Source organism: Ranitomeya variabilis, chromosome 6 (assembly GCF_051348905.1).
Source record: "Ranitomeya variabilis isolate aRanVar5 chromosome 6, aRanVar5.hap1, whole genome shotgun sequence".
NCBI classification, from domain to species: Eukaryota; Metazoa; Chordata; class Amphibia; order Anura; family Dendrobatidae; genus Ranitomeya; species Ranitomeya variabilis.
The window spans coordinates 363,333,497-363,350,040 of NC_135237.1; the positions used below are offsets into that span (position 1 = coordinate 363,333,497).

The 16,544-nt window shown below is 41.0% G+C and overlaps 1 protein-coding gene across 1 annotated transcript; it reads right to left on the reverse strand.

Moving 5' to 3' along the window:
- Positions 1 to 1,557: 1,557 nt before the first annotated feature.
- PRL (prolactin) lies at positions 1,558 to 10,297 on the reverse strand. The gene is made up of 5 exons (XM_077267670.1): positions 10,234 to 10,297; positions 9,558 to 9,739; positions 3,801 to 3,908; positions 1,992 to 2,171; positions 1,558 to 1,890 (listed from the first exon to the last, which is right to left on the reverse strand). The coding sequence occupies exons 1-5, from the start codon at positions 10,262 to 10,264 to the stop codon at positions 1,699 to 1,701; spliced, it is 693 nt and encodes a 230-aa protein (XP_077123785.1). The 5' UTR covers positions 10,265 to 10,297; the 3' UTR covers positions 1,558 to 1,698.
- Between the last annotated feature and the right edge of the window lie 6,247 nt (positions 10,298 to 16,544).

Sequence of the window (16,544 nt, forward strand, 5' to 3'; positions counted from 1 at the left end):
GCCCCAAAATTCCAAGTGGCAGCCCTGGCTGACAGGAGTGGCTTTTTGCCCTGTCCCAGCGCCAGAGTGGTCAAGTGTATTTGCGTGTAAAAGACACAGATACATTTAAATAAAGGAAGAAGGGAGCAGTGTTTCTCATATAGCTCCAGGTTGTGTGTTGTGCAGGTCTGTCTTAGAGAATGATATTGATGATAGATGTGAGTCATGGTAATCTATGTCTTAACCTCGTTACTTTTTTTGCAGCTTGTATCTCTAAACATCATGCATGGATAGTTGCAGGACAACAGTCTGTGTGTCTCCATTTTTTTTTCTACTTGAGTCAACAGGGACCATTGATCCAGACACCAGAACTTCCTGTATGATGATCTGTTCTACAAAGGCCAAATCACATCAACTCATATCACATTTATGAATAATGATCATGATTATCAGGCACTAGTGATGAGCGAGTATACTCGTTGCTCGGGTTTTCCCGAGCACGCTCGGGTGGTCTCCGACTATTTGTTAGTGCTCGGAGATTTAGTTTTCGTTGATTCAGCTGCATGATTTATGGCTGCTAGACAGGCTGAATACATGTGAGGAATGCCTGTTTGTTAGGGAATTCCCATATGTGTTCAGGCTGTCCAGCAGCTGTAAATCATGCAGCTGGGGCCACGAAAACTAAATCTCCGAGCACTAACAAATACACAGAGATCACCTGAGCATGCTAGGGAAAACCCGAGCAACGAGTATACTCGCTCATCACTATCAGGCAAAACACTGATGCACAACGCTGATGACACACTAATGCACAACACCGATGACACACTGATGCACAACACTGATGACACACTGATGACTCACTGATGCACAACACTGATGACACACTGATGACAAACTGATGCACAACACTGATGCACAAAACTGGTGACACACTGATGAAACACTGATGCACAATACTGATGGCACACTGATGCACAACACTGATGACATACTGATGACAAACTAATACACAACACTGATGCACAAAACTGGTGACACACTGTTGCACAATACTGATGACACACAGATGACACACTGATGCACAACACTGATGCACAATACTGATGACACACTGATGCACAACACTGATGACACACTGATGCACAATACTGATGACACACTGATGCACAATACTGATGACACACTGATGCACAATACTGATGACACACTGATGCACAATACTGATGACACACTGATGCACAATACTGATGACACACTGATGACACACTGATATCTCCAGTACCATTTTTTTACGTACGTGTTAAAACACAGACTTGTGAATTATTAAATTGCAGGATGGCGCTGATGAAGTGTCTGCTTTATAATAATAGCCTTTCTTCTTACTATTTAACGCTAACATTATTTACAGCTTTTATCTTAGAGAAAGCAATAGACATGCTAAATGAGAAACAATGTAAAACAAAACTACTGACATTAAGACAAAGAGATAAAAATATACTGTACAAAATAGAATAAAAACAGAATGAAAACATGGGTTTGCATTTATTTTATTATGAGCCATGCTATGAATAAACAGGGATCTAGAAGTTTATTCTGTATTAATCTAATTGAAACAAAGCAACAAAATAAACATCGGAAAAATTCAGCTTTAAAGTTGCTGTTTAGATAGTATCACATTATCTTTCTTTTTCTAGTAAATTATAGAAGTGTCACAACTTAACAGTTTCCTTCATGTATAAGACGACATTTTAAAAGTTTCAAATAATTATCAATTTTATGTGAATCTCTTCGCAGGCAATGAAGAAGGTTATAAAATGCAAAAAGCCGTGAATTTTCATCTCCTGGTAGTGAGGCTGGTGGACCTGGCCACGGAGAGTAGACTTCATTTTCTAAATCACCTGGATGAATCTAGAAACAGAAGATTGATTGATGAGTTACTGTGTTACTTGAGTCTTGTATTTCAATTTAATTGAGCTATCATTCTTATGATCATAGTCTATTAGGTTTACCCTTCCAACGATCCTTTCCATTCCTTCAAGGAGACGTTTGGTTTGTTCTTCTACTTCTACAGCTTTCCAGAGAATGGTATCTGGTGCTTCTCGTATATCTTGAACTTCAGAAACCATGTGAAGCAAGGGGTCATTCCAGGATCTCAAAACTTTCAGCACTAAGTTCAAGAGGTCTTCATGCTTTATTGCAGAAATATAAAATAACTTACAAAGTATATATACACAGCATAATTTTATATGTAGATTTAAACAAACATTGTTTTTGCCTAGCATCAAAAAGAAGCAGAATAGTGCAAAGTGTAATTTATAGTTAGGCATATGGGTAAATAATATAAACATCCAGTTCTATGGGCAGCACGATGGCTCAGTGGTTAGCGTTGCAGCGCTGAAGACCTGGGTTCAATTCCTACCAAGGACAACATCTGCAAGGAGTTTGTATGTTCTCCTTGTGTTTTCGTGAGTTTCCTCCTGGTTCTCCGGTTTCCTCCCACATTCCAAAGACATAATGATAGGGAATTTAGATTGTGAGCCCCATCAGGGACAGCGATGATAATATATGTAAAGCGATGTGTAATATGATAGCGCTATATAAAAATAAAGATTATGATTATTATTCAATGCGGAGATGATAGTGAATGGAGTACTAAGTTACCAAGGTGGAAATTATAGAACTAGGAGACCACAGTAACCGTAAGCTTTTTCCTAAACTAATGTATTACTAATTACAGTAAGCACTTAGCATTATGTGCCTTCTGTTCAAGTTTTGCTCTGGAGTTCTGTGACTTACAGGTATGTTCTTGAATGGATAAACAAGGTCTTGGGGGAAAGGAGAAAAACCTTTATCCTAGTCAACTTTCATCTTCCTGCTGATGCTGATGAGAGGGTATCTTATTTTGTGGAGATCACAGTTTTAAATATTTTAAATGCCAAACCTCAAATCTCACTAAAAAACTGAAGTTTTTAAAACATAATTATTAAGATACTTTTTTGCAAATCTGTATAATCAAACATTCTTCCAAAGCTAAAAGTAGTATATCTAATGAAAATATTATATTGCATAATTCCTATATATGCAGTTATGGGGATTCGCCGGTTTTTGACCTGGGACCGGAGAGTATGTATGAGTTGTACTTACTCTCAGCCAGTAGGCACAGCCTTGCTTCCATATACTTGTATAGAGCGAGGCTGCACCCACGACGGACCCTGGTCAGGAGTATGTACAGTGAAGGAAATAATCATTTGATCCCTTGCAGAAAGGAGTGGACCAAAATTCCTCCTGACATGTGCGCAAACCTCATCATCAGCTACAAAAAACATCTGACTGCTGTGCTTGCCAACAAGGGTTTTGCCACCAAGTATTAAGTATTTTTTGCCAGAGGGATCAAATACTTATTTCTCACTGCGAAATGCAAATAAATGTATATAATTTATACAATGTGATTTTCTGGAATTTATCTTTGATATTCTATCTCTTAATGTTAAAATTAACCTACCTTTAAAATTATAGACTGTTCATGTCTTTGTCAGTGGGCAAACTTACAAAATCAGCAAGGGATCAAATACTTATTTCCTTCACTGTATAACCCATCTATACCCTCCAGTCTCGGGTCAGAAATAGGCAAATCCTCTCGGCACGCAGTGCGTGCACTTGGGGGATTTATAAGCCTACAGTCACACAGAGTGACTGCAAATTTATTGATTTGGATGAGACAACCCCTTAAGGTGATTCCAATGGTAGAGCTTCAATTTAACAGTAACAAAATTAGTATTTATTAATTTCTTTAATTACAGATTCTAGAAAAGTCTTACCTGAATTTGCTGTGCTTGTTCTTTGTCTTCTGGGGTATTTAGTGAAGAAGTATGACAACTCATTCTAGATTTTGCTAGAAACCTGCGACCTGGGGTAAACCTTTCATCCTGTAAAAAATTCAAATAAAATTGTAAAACCTAAAATATTACAAAGCTAGGATTTGATAACATTGACAGATTCAATGATAATAATGAACAGTAGGAAATGGTATAAAATTAGCAATGCAGTTTAATTTACTTGGGCATTCCAATGTCCTGCCAAGTAGCACTCTTGCTCTATTGTTTGTGTGTGTTTTGCTTTATAGATGAATACGGAGTTTGCTGCCTTTATGGACAAGCTTCAACCATTGGACACTGTGCGTTTCAACTTATAAACTTCATTAATAAGTAAAACAGAAATCAATTTATGCAGTTTTTTTAAATAGGCAGATGAAAGTAAGTGACCCTGCAACAATTTAATGGTATAAAATCTTTGCTTGCTGTCTGTCATCTCCTGCTTTGTGGTCCTGCGACAATTTAATGGTATAATGTTTCTGCCTGCTGTATCTCGGCTAGAAGTTGCGTACTTCTTCTATTCAATACTCACTGCTGTATATCCATTCTTAGATCACGGTAAATATTATCTGGTGAAAGGTGTTATAGCACATAGATGGAGTAGGCCTAGTGTTAGGTCTAGCTGTCTTTGATCATCTATCCACCCCCTGGTGTTGAACAGCTGCTAATTTATCCCAAACCAGCTCCCACAATCCCTCTCACTTGACCCTACAGTCAGCAATATAAATTTAGAATCTTATGCATGTGTGTCCACGTCAGCAGAGTCTATAGAAAAAACAGCCGCACACTCAAGACTTGCAGGTTTTTACGTGAAAGTTGTATTTTTTATTATTAGTACAGGCATCACCAAATGCTTATTAGTGTTCAGAGAAAATGACGGATACTTTATGTTACGCCCACTCTGGACTGTTTCTGCACCTTTTCTACCCTCCATTAGAAGTGTGGTTTTGACAAAGACCAGCCTTGGTCGAAACGTTAACCGTAACTTAAAGTATCCGTCATTTTCTCTGAACACTAATAAGCATTTGGTGATGCCTGTACTAATAATAAAAAATACAACTTTCACGTAAAAACCTGCAAGTCTTGAGTGTGCGGCAGTTTTTTCTATAGACATTGTGACTTTGTGTTCAGCCTGCACCTTTTTTTCCATGCGGAGTGCACCACATCTCTTGTGCTACACGTCAGCAGAGTATCGTCATAGCCAAGTATACAGCAGTTAATTCAATGGCTGTTAGTCAGAGTAGAAGTCAGGTAGCCCACCCTGTGTACTCTTTTTACCATGTGCATTATCTCTATCTTCCTGTGTGCCATTGCCATCCACTTTCACGCCCCACACCCCCTCCATCACCACTCTTCCACATAAGCCCCTGTCTACTTGACTCTCCCATGTATAGCTGCCATGCACTTCTCACCTTCCTGAAAAATCGCAGTCCATCTTGCCCAAAGACATTGCACAAAAAAAAGTCACAAATCCAAGAACTTGCTCTTTCTCTTTTTACTGCTACTTATTTCATGGGATATCTCTCCCAACCCGGTCCACCCTCCGCCAACTTCAACCCCTTCCCCACCTCACATCAAAACCTTACAAAACGTATTAACATTAGTTAATCTCCTTCATCTCCTTTTAATTGTGCGCTCTGGAATCCATGGTCTATATGCAATAAGCTTCCTTTCCTGCCCAACTAGTTTCTGAACAACTCTCTTAATCTGTTGGCCTTCACTGAAACCTGGATTCAGGATTCTGACACTCTCTCCCCTGTTGCTATTTTTCATGGCAGCTTACATTTTTCCTATTCCCCGAGACCCATGAACAGATTTGGTGGAGTCGGCATACTCCTGTCGCCACAATGCACTTTCTAGGTCATCCCCCCATTCCATCACTCTCATTCCCTTCTTTTGAGGCCCACACCATCAGGTTCTTCCATCCCCTTTCCCTCAGAGTAGCAGTCATATACCATCCCCCAGGTTCACCCTCCCAGTTTTTTGACTATTTTTCTGCCTGGCTGCCGCACGTCATATCCTCAGAATTATCAACCCATGTCCTGGGAGACTTCATCAACCCCATTAACAGCCCCACTTCCTCATCTGCATCCAAGCATCTATCTCTAACCACTTCTCTTGACCTATCAGAGCTCTAAACCTCTGGAACACACAAAGACGGTAACACCCTGTTCAATCTCCTACCTAGAAAACTCACCTCTTCCCCACTCTAACCACAACATTCTCACCTTCACGCTCACAAATCCTCACCCACATCAGAACACTCCTACCTACCACATTCAGAAATAAACAAGCCCTCAACCCTTATACACTTACAGACTCCCTGCACTCATCATTGTCCCTAATCTCCTTTTTCTCCTGTCCTTATCTGGCTGTACATTATTACAATGACATTCTCAGAAGCACCCTGGACCAAGTAGTGCCCCATACCCTCAGAACCTACAAGCACAGAGTAAAATAGCCCTGGCTCAGATCACAAACTCAATTTCTCCAGTGTTGCTCAAGAGTGCTGAACGCCTATGGAGGAAAACTCACATACCAAATAATGTTATCCATTATAAATTCATGCTAAGAATCTATAATTCTGCCCTTCACCTTGCCAAACAGACCTACTTCACCACCTTGATCTCATTATCAAACAACCCCAAAAAACTCTTCGACACCTTTCACTCCCTCCTCAGTCCGAAAGCACAAGCCCCTATCACAGACATTTGTGCTGATTATCTGGCATCACACTTTACTAAGAAAATAAAAACATCCATCAGGAAATCAGCTCCCAGCCACCAAGTGCCACTGCTACAATTCCTCCCCACATCTCCTCTGGTTCACTCTCTACATTTGACCCGGTCACAGAAGAAGAAGTCTCTAGGCTTCTCTCTTCTTCTCGTTCTACTACATGCACTACTAACCCCATTTCCTCACACCTTGTCCAGTCTCTCTCTAGTCGTCACTACTCACCTAACTAAAATCTTCAGTTTCTCCCTCTATTCTGGTATCTTCCCCTCTTCCTTCAAACACTCCTTCATTATTAAAATGAATATAAAAAAACCCTCTCTTGACCCATCCTGCACAAGTAACTACAGACCAGTTACCAATCTTGCCTTCATCTCTAAATGCTTGGAGGACCTGGTGTACTCCTGCCTTACCCGTTACCTCTCCACTCACTTTCTCCTAGATTAATCACAGTCCGGCTTCCTTCTCCTACAGTCTACAGAAACTGCACTCATCAAAATGTCCAATGACCTTTTGACAGCAAAACGTAACGGTGACTACCCTCTGCTCATTCTTCTTGACCTTTCTGCAGCTTTCGATGTTGACCGCTCTCTCCAATTTAAACTGCTTGTTCTCCACAGTGCAGCACCCCTTTCTTCTCCTTCATCATTTCTGTTTATCATCATAAAAGTTCATTGCTCTCCGCAAGCAACCTTTGATTAACATTCGTACTAATCCGCACCTCCCACTCCCAGCTCCAAGACTTCTCCTGAGTTGCACCAATCCTCTGGAATGTTCTACCTAAAGAAATTAAGACTAACCATAACTTGCACAGTTTTAGGTGCTCCTGAAAAACACATCTGTTTAGGGCAGTCTATCATGTTCCCTAATCAAAGTACTTTTATATATAGTCCATTCTCTACTTCTCTGACTATAACCCTCCATCACACTCCATTACTACCAAAAGCACTACAAATATTGGCTGGTGACTAGCTCATGCAGCCTTTACCTACTCCCACTTCCTCAAAATAGCTGGACCATCATTGCAAATATGCACCTGTACTTTGTCACCCTTACCTGTAGATTGTAATCTCTTATGGGCAGGGTCATCAATATCTTTGCATTAATTATTGTATTATCACTAACTTTGCTATGACAGTTGTATATGAACTGTTGAATTGTAAAGCACTGCAAAATATGTTGATGCTGTTTAAATATTGTTATAGGTGTGAACGTGAATAATGCAGACAATAAGGTTCTTCAAAGGAGTGAAGCCGGAAATCTCTACTTGGGTATCAAATTGGTAAGTGTTAAAAGGCTAAGTTGACTCGAACATATAACACAATTAGTCTGATTTTCAACCTGAAATAATGTACAATTTTTTTCTCTGCATTGTCATAATTATGCAATCTGCAATTTTTTTACATCAGCAGTTATTACAATTTATAAGACCCAACACAGTTTTCTATGTTAAAGAGTTGCAACATTTCAGCAATCAGATGCTATACTGTTAAGCCTTATTGAATTTGAGTTATTTTATACATCGCTAGCCTTAAATAGGTGAATTTAATCTGAAATACAGATGAGAATAATGCTTGCTGCAATTATTTTCAGGCAGGCATTCGGACCATATAAAAAAGGGCATCTGAATAGTTCTTATTGAATAATATTGGTCCAAGTGCTGTCAGTTTTTTCCATAGACAGCGTTTCGGACCAAAGATGTGGTCGTGAGAACATAGCCAAACAATCAGTACAATGACTATTACATGTAGAAACTAAAGATCCCTTTAACCCCTTCTAGTCATGTATGTACATGTGCATTACAAGTACAGGCGGTTTAAGCAAAACTGGGCAGTGCTAAAAGATTGGGCAATACCTAGAGCAGGGAGCAACGCTTAACATTCAGGAAGGTATGTACCGCTTCACTCAGGCCTTGCATTAAGCATAACAGAGCAAAGAACCAGGTTTAAATATTAGTAGCATGTACTCATTTGGTTGCAAGACAAGTCAAAATAAAGATTTCAATATCCAAATACAGTACACAAATACTCTTATATGCAAAAGTGACTTGAATTACTAGCATGAAAGAATGAAATGGATATGACTTACCTACTCCTACTGCATGAACAATCTAGCAGCCAAGAATTTAGGAATAAGCATCATTTGCTGCAGACCCACCATTAGACCCAGACCTTTAGTATGCAATAGAACATTTGTTCCTGATTTAATGTATGACTTTAAACCTTATCTAGTTTGAATGATCCATAATTTGGTTCCAGAAATCTTAAAGGGGTTGTCCAGGACATTAACATTGATGGCCTATCCTCAGGATAGGTAATCAATTTCTGATCGGTGAGGATGTGTCACCTCTGCCGATCAGCTGACCTCTGCACAGCACAGCTCCGTTGACAGTAAACTGTCTGCTGCTGGGTACCGCACATTGAGCAACTATTCAAAACAATAGGGGTTGAATATGCAGTACCCGGCCTGGGACATTATTCCGTCAACGTAACTGTGCTGTGCAGCTCTGTAACTGAGCAGTTCTGGCGCCGACGATATCGGGAACAGCTGATCACTGGTGGTGTTAGGTATCGAACCCCTACAGTTCAGACATTGATGACCTATCCTGAGGATAGACCATCAATGTTAAAGTTGTGGACTACCCCTTTAAGGATTTGATTATACCGCGGTAATTTTCCTGAGGTGGTCTCGCTGGTGGATTTATCCTCGTTTTTCCGGCGGAGCTATTAATCTATACTGTTAAGTATTGAGGCTGAACGGTTTCCCAGTAGAAGTTGCCCAAAGAATGACCATGTCACATTTTTTAACCACTTAAAGGTTTCTGATATAAGAAGTTTTGACATTGTAGGCATTTTGTTCATTTTATAAGGCGTGTTTGCTGCGCTTTTTCAGGCGGTTTCTGATTGGAATCTGCCTGTACAATTTTCCTTGCACATATGCTCTAAATGTCTGCTTCACGACTATACTTACAAACTCATTGAACATATCCGATGATAGCGAATGAATATAATGTGAAAGTTTCACCGCACGATCAAAGAGCGCTCCAGTGGAGATCTGACAGTTGGGTCCACCATTTGGACATATTGGTTGTGAGATAACCCCATTTCTTTCTAGAATTGCACTGGAACCTGCTAATATAATTAGCACTACACCTTAAAAACAAAAACAGAAAGTAATTACATAAATAAATGAACAAAAGATGAGACTAAAAGAAATAGGAAAAATTTTAAGTTACAAAGAAAATGAATTTTCCTTACAGTGAACTTGACATGCTGCTCTTTTTTTTTCTATCATGAATCATTTCCATGAATTCATCTCAAAATATATATTTATTAAATAATGTCCCAGAAATTTGCATACATATGTTTTATGTACAAAGCTCAGTGACAGCTGCCATTATTGATAAAATATATTTTATAAATACGTCTTTAAACGAAATGAAAAAACATGTAAAGGCTTGGGTTTGAAAAGCTTATATGGTGAAAATAGATCAAATAGAATTTTAGCCTATGATCAGTATACACTATTTTAAGAATTTTCAAAGTAAATGAAAACTGTCAAGTATGGAATTATGTAAGCTGTTTTCTTAGACAGCTACTATAAAAAAGTGTAGAAAACAGAAATAGAAAAAAACAAATACAATTACCTTTAAGTGATGCACCCATCAGATCAATCATGACCGAGAGAGTCTTACACTCAAATGGAAATGGTCTTTTGTTCTCTTGCTCTACATTATCAGTATTTATACACTTATCCACCATTGATGAATTAATGCATCTTCTCCACTCATAATCACAAACATCAAATGCCCTTATCTCTCCATTAATATTCACAAATGTTTTATGAAAAATAGCACAATACATTTATTTAACTAAGAAAACATATGTGCTGGCCACTGAAAAATGGACTCAACGTTCTACTGTGACATTTGCCCTAAAAACTCATTAATTTACACCTGTACCTTCACTTAAAATATGTGCTACAGCTGTGCAACAAGGCTAATGTCACTAGATATGAGGAACCACCCCAAAGAAAAACATTCTTGCCCGCATTTTGGTAATCTGGATAATGAAAATGCACATTATTTTTGATGTGCCTATTTACATTGGTTGTTTAACCCCTTAGTGACAGAGCCAATTTGGTACTTAATGACCGAGCCAATTTTTACAATTCTGACCAGTGTCACTTTAAGAGGTTATAACTCTGGAACGCTTTATCGGATCCCGCTGATTCTGAGAGTGTTTTTTTCGTGACATGTTGTACTTCAAGTTAGTGGTAACATTTCTTCGATATTACTTGCAATTATTTATGAAAAAAATGGAAATATGGCGAAAATTTTTAAAATTTTGCAATTTTCAAACTTTGTATTTTTATGCCCTTAAATCAGAGAGATATGTCACAAAAAATAGTTAATAAATAACATTTCTCACATGTCTACTTTACATCAGCACAATTTTGGAAACAATTTTTTTTTTTGTTAGGGAGTTATAAGGGTTAAAAGTTGACCAGCAATTTCTCATTTTTACAACACCATGTTTTTTTTAGGGACCACATCACCTTTGAAGTGATTTTGAGGGGTCTATATGATAGAAAATAACCAAGTGTGACACCATTCTAAAAACTGCACCCCTCAAGCTGCTCAAAATCACATTCAAGAAGTTTATTAACCCTTTACGTACTTCACAGGACCTAAAACAATGTGGAAGAAAAAAATGAACATTTAACTTTTTTTTGCAAACATTTTACTTCAGAACCATTTTTTTTAATTTTCACAAGTGTAAAAACAGAAATTTAACCACAAATTTTGTTGTGCAATTTTTCCTGAGTACGCCTATACCCCATATGTGGAGGTTAACCACTGTTTGGGCGCACCGCAGAGCTTGGAAGTGAAGGAGCACCGTTTGACTGTTTCAATGCAGAATTGGCTGGAATTGAGATCGGACGCCATGTCGCGTTTGGAGAGCCCCTAATGTGCCTAAACAGTGGAAACCCCCCACAAGTGACACCATTTTGGAAACTAGACCCCCCAAGGAACTTATCTAGATGTGTGGTGAGCACTTTGAACCCCCAAGTGCTTCACAGAAGTTTATAACGTAGAGCCGTGAAAATAAAAAATCGCATTTGTTTTCACAAAAATGATTTTTTTGCCCACAAATTCTTATTTTCACAAGGGTAACAGGAGAAATTAGACCACAAAAGTTGTTGTGCAATTTCTCCTGAGTACGTCGATACCCCATATGTGGAGTTAAACCACTGTTTGGGCGCACCGCAGAGCTTGGAAGTGAAGGAGCACCGTTTGACTTTTTCAATGCAGAATTGGCTGGAATTGAGATCAGATGCCATGTCGCATTTGGAGAGTCCCTGATGTGCCTAAACAGTGGAAACCCCCCACAAGTGATACCATTATGGAAACTAGACCCCTTAAGGAACTTATCTATATGTGTGGTGAGCACTAAAAAATCTCATTTTTTCTACAAAAATGATCTTTTTGCCCCCAAATTTTTATTTTCACAAGGGTAACAGGAGAAATTAGACCACAAAAGTTGTTGTGCAATTTCTCCTGAGTACGACGATACCCCATATATGGGGGTAAACCACTGTTTGGGCGCACCGCAGAGCTTGGAAGAGAAGGAGTGTCGTTTTACTTTTTCAATGTAGAATTGGCTGGAATTGAGATCGGACGCCATGTCACGTTTGGAGAGCCGCTGATGTGCCTAAACAGTAGAGACCCCCCACATATGACACCATTTTGGAAACTAGACCCCTTAAGGAACTTATCTAGATGTGTGGTGAGCACTTTAAACCCCCAGGTGCTTCACAGAAGTTTATAACGTAGAGCCGTGAAAATAAAAAAATCGCATTTTTTCGACAAAAATGATCTTTTTGCCTCCAAATTTTTATTTTACCAAGGGTAACAGGAGAAAATGGACCCCAGAAGTTGTTGTACAATTTGTCTTGAGTACGCCGACACCCCATATGTGGGGGTAAACCACTGTTTGGGCGCATGGCTGAGCTCGGAAGCAAAGGAGCGCCATTTGACTTTTCAATGCAAAATTGACTGGAATTGAGATCGGACGCCATGTCGCGTTTGGAGAGCCCCTGATGTGCCTAAACAGTAGAAACCCCCCAAAAGTGACCCCATTTTGGAAACTAGACCCCCCATGGAACTTATCTAGATGTGTAGTGAGAACTTTGAATGCCCAAGTGCATCACAGAAGTTTATAATGCAGAGTCGTGAAAATAAAAAATATATATTTTTTAACAATAAAGATTTTTTAGCCCCCAATTTTTTATTTTCACAAGGGTAACAAGAGAAATTGGACCGCAAAAGTTGTTGTCCAATTTGTCCTGAGTATGCTGGTACCCCATATGTGGGGGTAAACCACTGTTTGGGCGCACGGCAGAGCTCGGAAGGGAAGGAGCGCCATTTTGGAATGCAGACTTTGATAGAATTGTCTGCGGGCGTTATGTTGCGTTTGCAGACCCCTAATGTACCTAAACAGTAGAAACCCCCAACAAGTGACCCCATTTTGGAAAATAGACCCCCCAAGGAACTTATCTAGATATGAGGTGAGAAATTTGAATGCCCAAGTGCTTCACAGAAGTTTATAATGCAGAGCAGTGAAAATAAAAAATATTTTTTTTCCCACAAAAAAGATTTTTTTAGCCCCCAAGTTTTTATTTTCACAAGGGTAACAAGAGAAATTGGACCCCAAAAGTTGTTGTCCAATTTGTCCTGAGTATGCTGGTACCCCATATGTGGGGGTAAACCACTGTTTGGGCGCACGGCAGAGCTCGGAAGGGAAGGAGCGCCATTTTGGAATGCAGACTTTGATAGAATTGTCTGCGGGCGTTATGTTGCGTTTGCAGACCCCTAATGTACCTAAACAGTAGAAACCCCCAACAAGTGACCCCATTTTGGAAAATAGACCCCCCAAGGAACTTATCTAGATATGTGGTGAGAACTTTGAATGCCCAAGTGCTTCACAGAAGTTTATAATGCAGAGTAGTGAAAATAAAAAATATTTTTTTCCCACAAAAAAGATTTTTTAGCCCCCAAATTTTTATTTTCACAAGGGTAACAAGAGAAATTGGACTCCAAAAGTTGTTGTCCAATTTGTCCTGAGTATGCTGGTACCCCATATGTGAGGGTAAACCACTGTTTGGGCGCACGGCAGAGCTCGGAAGGGAAGGAGCGCCATTTTGGAATGCAGACTTTGATAGAATTGTCTGCGGGCGTTATGTTGCGTTTGCAGACCCCTAATGTACCTAAACAGTAGAAACCCCCAACAAGTGACCCCATTTTGGAAAATAGACCCCCCAAGGAACTTATCTAGATATGTGGTGAGAACTTTGAATGCCCAAGTGCTTCACAGAAGTTTATAATGCAGAGTAGTGAAAATAAAAAAATATTTTTTTCCCACAAAAAAGATTATTTTAGCCTCCAAATTTTTATTTTCACAAAGGTAACAAGAGAAATTGGATGCCAATATTTGTTCTCCAATTTGTCCTGAGTATTCTGGTACCCCATATGTGGGGGTAAACCACTGTTTTGGCACACGGCAGAGCTCGGAAGAGAAGGAGCGCTATTTTGGAATTCAGACTTTGATAGAATTGTCTGTGGGTGTTATGTTGCGTTTGCAGAGCCCCTGATGTACCTAAACAGTAGAAACCCCCACAAGTGACCAAATTTTGGAAACTAGACCCCCTAAGGAACTTATCTAGATATGTGGTGAGAACTTTGAAAGCTCAAGTGCTTCACAGAAGTTTATAATGCATAGTAGTGAAAATAAAAAAATATTTTTTTTTCCAACAAAAAAGATTTTTAGCCCCCAAGTTTTTATTTTCACAAGGGTAACAGGAGAAATTGGACCCCAAAAGTTGTTGTACAATTTATCCCGAGTACGCTGATGCCCCATATGTGGGGGTAAACCACTGTTTGGGCGCACGGCAGAGCTCAGAAGGGAGGGAGTACCATTTGACTTTTTTAGCGCAAAATTGGCTGTCGTGTTTGGAGACCCCCTGATGTACCTAAACAGTGGAAACCCCCAAATTATAACTCCAACCCTAACTCCAACACACCCCTAACCCTAATCTCAACCCAATCCATAATCCTAATCACAACCCTAACGATAATCACAACCCTAACCCCAAAACAGCCCTAATCTCAACCCTAACCATAACCCTAATCAAAACCCTAAATCCAACACACCCCTAACCCTAATCCCAACCCTAACCCTAATCCCAACCCTAATCCCAAACATAACACTAATCCCAACCCTAATCCAAACCCTAACCCTAATCCCAACTCTAACCCTAACTTTAGCCCCAACCCTAACCCTAACTTTAGCCCCAACCCTAACCATAACTTTAGCCCCCGTCGTCACAAAAAAAGTTCAATGTAACCTTTTTTTTGTACGTTGCGTCCGCCATTTCCGCGCATGCGTGGCCGTAACTCTGCCCCCTCCTCCCCAGGACATAGACTGGGCAGCGGATGCGTTGAAAAACTGCGTCGGTACGTCGGGCCGACGCATTGCGACCGCCCCGTACTGACGCAAGTGTGAAAGAAGCCTAAGGTTACTTTCACACTAGCGTCGTACTCGGCCCATCGCAGTGTGTCGGGCCGACGTACCGACGCTAGCGTTGTAAGCGCCGCACAACGGGTGCAGCGGATGCTGTTTTTTCAACGCATCCGCTGCCCCATTGTGAGGTGTGGGGAGGCGGGGGCGGAGTTCCGGCCACGCATGCGTGGTCGGAAATGGCGGACACGTCGCACAAAAAAGTTACATGTATTTTTTTTGTGTCGACGGTCCGCCAAAGCACGACGCATCCGTCGCAAGACGGATGCGACATGTGGCAATCCGTCACAATGCGTCGCTAATGCAAGCCAATGGAGAAAAAACGCATCCTGCAAGAACTTTTGCAGGATGCGTTTTTTCTCCAACGACGCATTGCGACGGAAGCCAAAAAACGCTAGTGTGAAAGTAGCCTAACCCTAACCCTAGCCCTAACCCTAACCCTAAATTTAGCCCCAACCCTAACCCTAACTCTAACCCTAACTCTAACCCTAACCCTAACCCTAACCCTAACTCTAACTCTAACTCTAACCCTAACCCTAACCCTAATTTTAGCCCCAACTCGTCTTCTCCTGCCGGCCGGCAGATGGCAGCAGATGGCGGGCGCACTGCGCATGCGCCCGCCATGATGAAAAAGCCGGCTGGCAGGAGAAGACAGAAGAGGACCCAGGGACACCGGGTGAGTATGTTAGGGTCCCCGAATCCCCCTATTTCTCTGTCCTCTGATGTGCGATCACATCAGAGGACAGAGAAATAACTGATCGCTTTTTTTTTTTTTTTGCGGTCGCTGGTAAACTGTTAATTACCGGCGATCGCAAAGCAGGGGTCGGTGCAAACCGACCCCGATCATGTTCTTTGGGGTCTCGGCTACCCCCGGCAGCCGAGACCCCAAAGATCTTCCGGGTGCCGGGCGGCGGGCGTACTGCGCGTGCGCCCGCCATTTTTTCCCGGAAAAAAGATGGCGGCGCCCATCGGGAGCCACGAGGAGCACCGGGGGAGGTAGGTAAGTATCGGGGGGCTATTGGGGGCCATCGGGGACCACATTTCTCTGTCCTCCGATGTGCGATCACATCGGAGGACAGAGAAATTAAACGGCAAATCGCGTTTTTTTTTTTTGTTGCGACCGCCGGTAAACGGTTAATTACCGGCGATCGCAACTCGGGGGTCGGTAAAATCCCCCCGAATCATGTTCTCTGGGGTCTCGGCTACCCTCGGCAACCAAGACCCCAGAGAAAATCCGACTCTGGGGGGCGCTATTCACTTTTTCCACAGCGCCGTTAATTAACGGCGCTGTGGTTTAAGTACCCTTAGCGGCCGCCGTTAAAAGGCGTATCGGCGGTCGTTAAGGGGTTAAGTAGGACCAAAATGAAGTTAATGCACC